Raw genomic sequence first — 3,449 nt, forward strand, 5'->3', positions numbered from 1 at the left:
TCTACAACCACACTGGCTCGCCATCTTGCTGTTTCCTGGCTTGGCTTCACTGCTCCTTCCAAATGCCCTCCACTGACTTTGCGTTTGTGTTTTCTGTCTGGGTGTCCCGCACACATGTCATTCTGAAGGGAAGGACACATTCCTTGAAGTCAGTTCACCCCACAGCCTCTGTCGTGCCTTCCCTCATCTTCCAACTTCGGCATATCGTAGCTCTCCAGTTACATTCTCTGATAATGTGACATTGGGATTAGGTCATCTGCCCTGATTACTCCCAGTCCCATTAGACTAGATGCCTGTAGAAGGCAGGGTCCTGGCAAAATATCAATGTATCCAATTTCTTTTATTTTTTTGAGACAGACTTGCCCTGTCCCCCAAGCTGGAGTGCAGTGTTGAGATCATAGTTCAGTGCAGCCTCCATATCCTGGACTCAAGCGATCCTCCCACCTTAGCCTCTTGATTAACTGTGACTACAGGGCTGTGCCACCACACCTGGACAGTTATTTATTTATTGAGACAGAGTGTTGCTGTGCCCCTCAGGCTGGAATGGAGTGGCCCAATCTCGGCTCACTGCAACCTCTGCCTCCTGGGTTCACACAATTCTTATGCTTCAGCCTCTTGAGTAGCTAGGACTAATGGCTGTGCTACCACACCAGGTTGATTTTTGCATTTTTAGGAGAGATGGGGTTTCTCCATGTTGACCAGGCTGGTCTCAAACTCCTGGTCTCAAACGATCCACCTGCTTGAGCCTTCCAAAGTGCTAGGATTACAGGCATGAGCCACCACGTCCGGCGTATATTTTATATTTTTAATAGAGACAAGGGTCTTGCAATGTTGCCCAGGCCCATCTCAAACTCCTGGCCTCAAGTGATCCTCCTGCTTCAGCCTCCCAATGTGCTGGGGTTCCACGCGTAAGCCACCACTCTCGGTCACCAGTTGGGTTTTTGTCTCTATCCTGAAGGAGTGGGAGACACCCTTCAGCAGGTCTCTGTCCAGCAGATCCCTCGGAGGAAGGCGTGACTCTCTGCAGGGTGGGTGCCAGTCCTGAGCTGAGGACGGTCCCCTGCCCTCCTCTGGGAAGCTGACCTCAGCCGGATGTCTCTCCTGGTGGTGCCCCTAAGCAGTAACCTGATTTCTGTCCCCAGCTACCTGGCCAATGACATGGAGGAGGACAGCGACATGGAGGAGGACAGCGAGACCCCCAAACAAGAGATCATCCACTTCCTGTACGGGAAGACCCGCTCTCAGACACCCTGGTTCCTTAAGCGTCTGTTCCAGTTCTTCCCTTTCATGCGCCGGAGGGCCAGGCTGAAACGTTCTCAGAAAGTCTTGTTCCATAAGCGTTGGTTCCAGTTCTTCCGTTCCATGGGCTTCAGGGCCTGGGTTTCCCTGAAGGAGTTGGAGGAGTTGGGTGGGGCGTGGGGAGGTGGACTGGGGAGGAATCGGGTGGGCTGGAGGCTGGACGAGGGGAGAGAGGAGTATCCTGGCGAGTCCCCATCTTCTCAAAGGGTGTTTGTTTTTCCAGATCCAGGCTTATGACCCAGAGCACTGGGTGTGGGCGCGAGATCGCGCGACCTTGCCTAGAGCTCCAGGGACCATGCAGGCCTGAGGTCATCGGCCTGAGAGAAGGTACATCTGCTTCCTCCGGGGTAAAGGAAGAATATTGGGTTCTATTTCGGAAATCTGAGGAACCCAATTGCTTGATCCAGCTGCAAGCCTGGGCAACGTGGCGAGATTCCCTCTCCACAAAAATAAAAAAATTAGCTAGGTGATATGGGAGGCATCTCTACTCCCAACTACTCAGGACGCTGAGGCGGGAGGATCACTGGAGCCTGGGAGGTCAGGGTTGCAGGGAGCCCTGATCCCGCTACTGCACTCCACCCCGGGTGACAGAGTGAGACCCTGACTCAAAAATAATCACAAATACTGAGTTCGGGGAGGTTCATTATGATTGACGCGCTTGAGTTACCAATTTGGGTTGAGGGTTCAGTGGAGCTTTGGTTTATATCTTGTGCAGCTGACCATGTTCAGCAGAGCATGAGACTTCATCATGAGGAGATAGGATTATGGATTAGGCTTCTGGACTCGTGGTTCGTGATGTTGTCACATTAGAAATGGATCTAGCATGGTTACAAGTTTAGCTCTGAAGTGACCCAAAAGGTCCCAGCTGTGATGAGGTCCAAAGCCACATTCTCTGAGGGTGCCCTACTGCCTGGGCAGACCCACCCAAAGTCCTTGCTATGAAGATCACTGGGGCTAACTTTGGGAGTACTGAGTGAGTTTTGGAGTCAGGGTCACCAAAGTGTAAGTATCACAGTTGAACATAGTGGTTCAGAAGCAGGGTATAGAATGAAAGTCAGGAGATAAAATTGCATTTCTCAATTGCTCTGAACTCTAGTTAGACTTGACGTGGGACGTGAATAACCTTCCTGTCTAGAGAGCTGCCTCCCTGAAGTGTGACATCCTCTCTCTCACTTCCAGAATACCGGGCCCGGGGAGATGCAGATTTTCAGCAAGAACTTTATTCCAATGCTAATGGGAGACACTAGGAAGGAGGAGAGGAGCCATTTGTGCAGATCAAGCTCAAGCCATCCTCTTACCTTGCCTCCCAAAGTGCTGAGATTATAAGCATGAGTCACTGCACCTGGCATGTGTGATGCAATTCTGATGTCAACTCCCTGACGTTATGTCAAATGCCATAGGTTAAGGCCACAAGCCCCCACTAGACTGCCCTCGCTTTAGATGCAAGCCGCAAGCTTGGGTGTCCTCAGACCACATGTACTTCTCACCAACTGCCTGCAAATTTGGAGGTTCCCACAGTGCCCTCAGGTTTGATAATTCACTGTAACAACTCATAGAACTCAGAAAAGCATAGTTTCTTTTTTTTTTTTTTTTTTGAGACGGAGTCTTGCTCCGTCGCTGGGGTGCAGTGACCACCACGCTTGGCTAATTTTTGTATTTGTATTAGAGATGGGGTTTTGCCATGTTGGCCAGGCTGGTCTTGAACTCCTGACCTCAGGTGATTTGCCCACCTTGGCCTCCCAAGGTGCTGGGATTACAGGCATGGCCACCACACCCAGCTGACTTCTAGAGTTTCAGTAACAGAGATGTGGTTCAAGAAGACAAGGCCTTGACTGTTTCTACAGACTAACAAGACGCAATCTCTGTGGTCCATGCCCATGGTGCGATCTGGAAAACGGGGCCTTCTAAATGCCAACAAGGAAATCAAATGTGCAACAAACAGAAATACTGATATTGATGTGGGCCATGGAGAGGCCTAAACAGATTACTGCAGTCAGTCCATTTCCAAGGTCAGCAAAGGGGTGACTCTGAAATAACAAATTTCAGATGCCATGCCCCAAATAGCTGCACAGGGTGGGGAAGTCCTCCAAATGTCTCTGCTTCCTTCAGTACCTCTTTACAAAATAAGCCAAGGTACTTCCCTGGGAAAC

General features: G+C 50.5%; 1 protein-coding gene across 1 annotated transcript; it reads left to right on the forward strand.

The window, feature by feature from the left end:
* Positions 1-1,142: 1,142 nt before the first annotated feature.
* LOC113221193 (putative speedy protein E7) lies at positions 1,143-2,546 on the forward strand (the record flags this gene model as incomplete). Its single annotated transcript, XM_031935035.1, has 2 exons — positions 1,143-1,408; positions 2,479-2,546. Coding segments are annotated over 2 exons (334 nt in total), but the record flags the coding sequence as incomplete, so codon positions are not given.
* Between the last annotated feature and the right edge of the window lie 903 nt (positions 2,547-3,449).

Source organism: Piliocolobus tephrosceles, unplaced genomic scaffold (genome assembly GCF_002776525.5).
Source record: "Piliocolobus tephrosceles isolate RC106 unplaced genomic scaffold, ASM277652v3 unscaffolded_21682, whole genome shotgun sequence".
NCBI lineage: Eukaryota > Metazoa > Chordata > Mammalia > Primates > Cercopithecidae > Piliocolobus > Piliocolobus tephrosceles.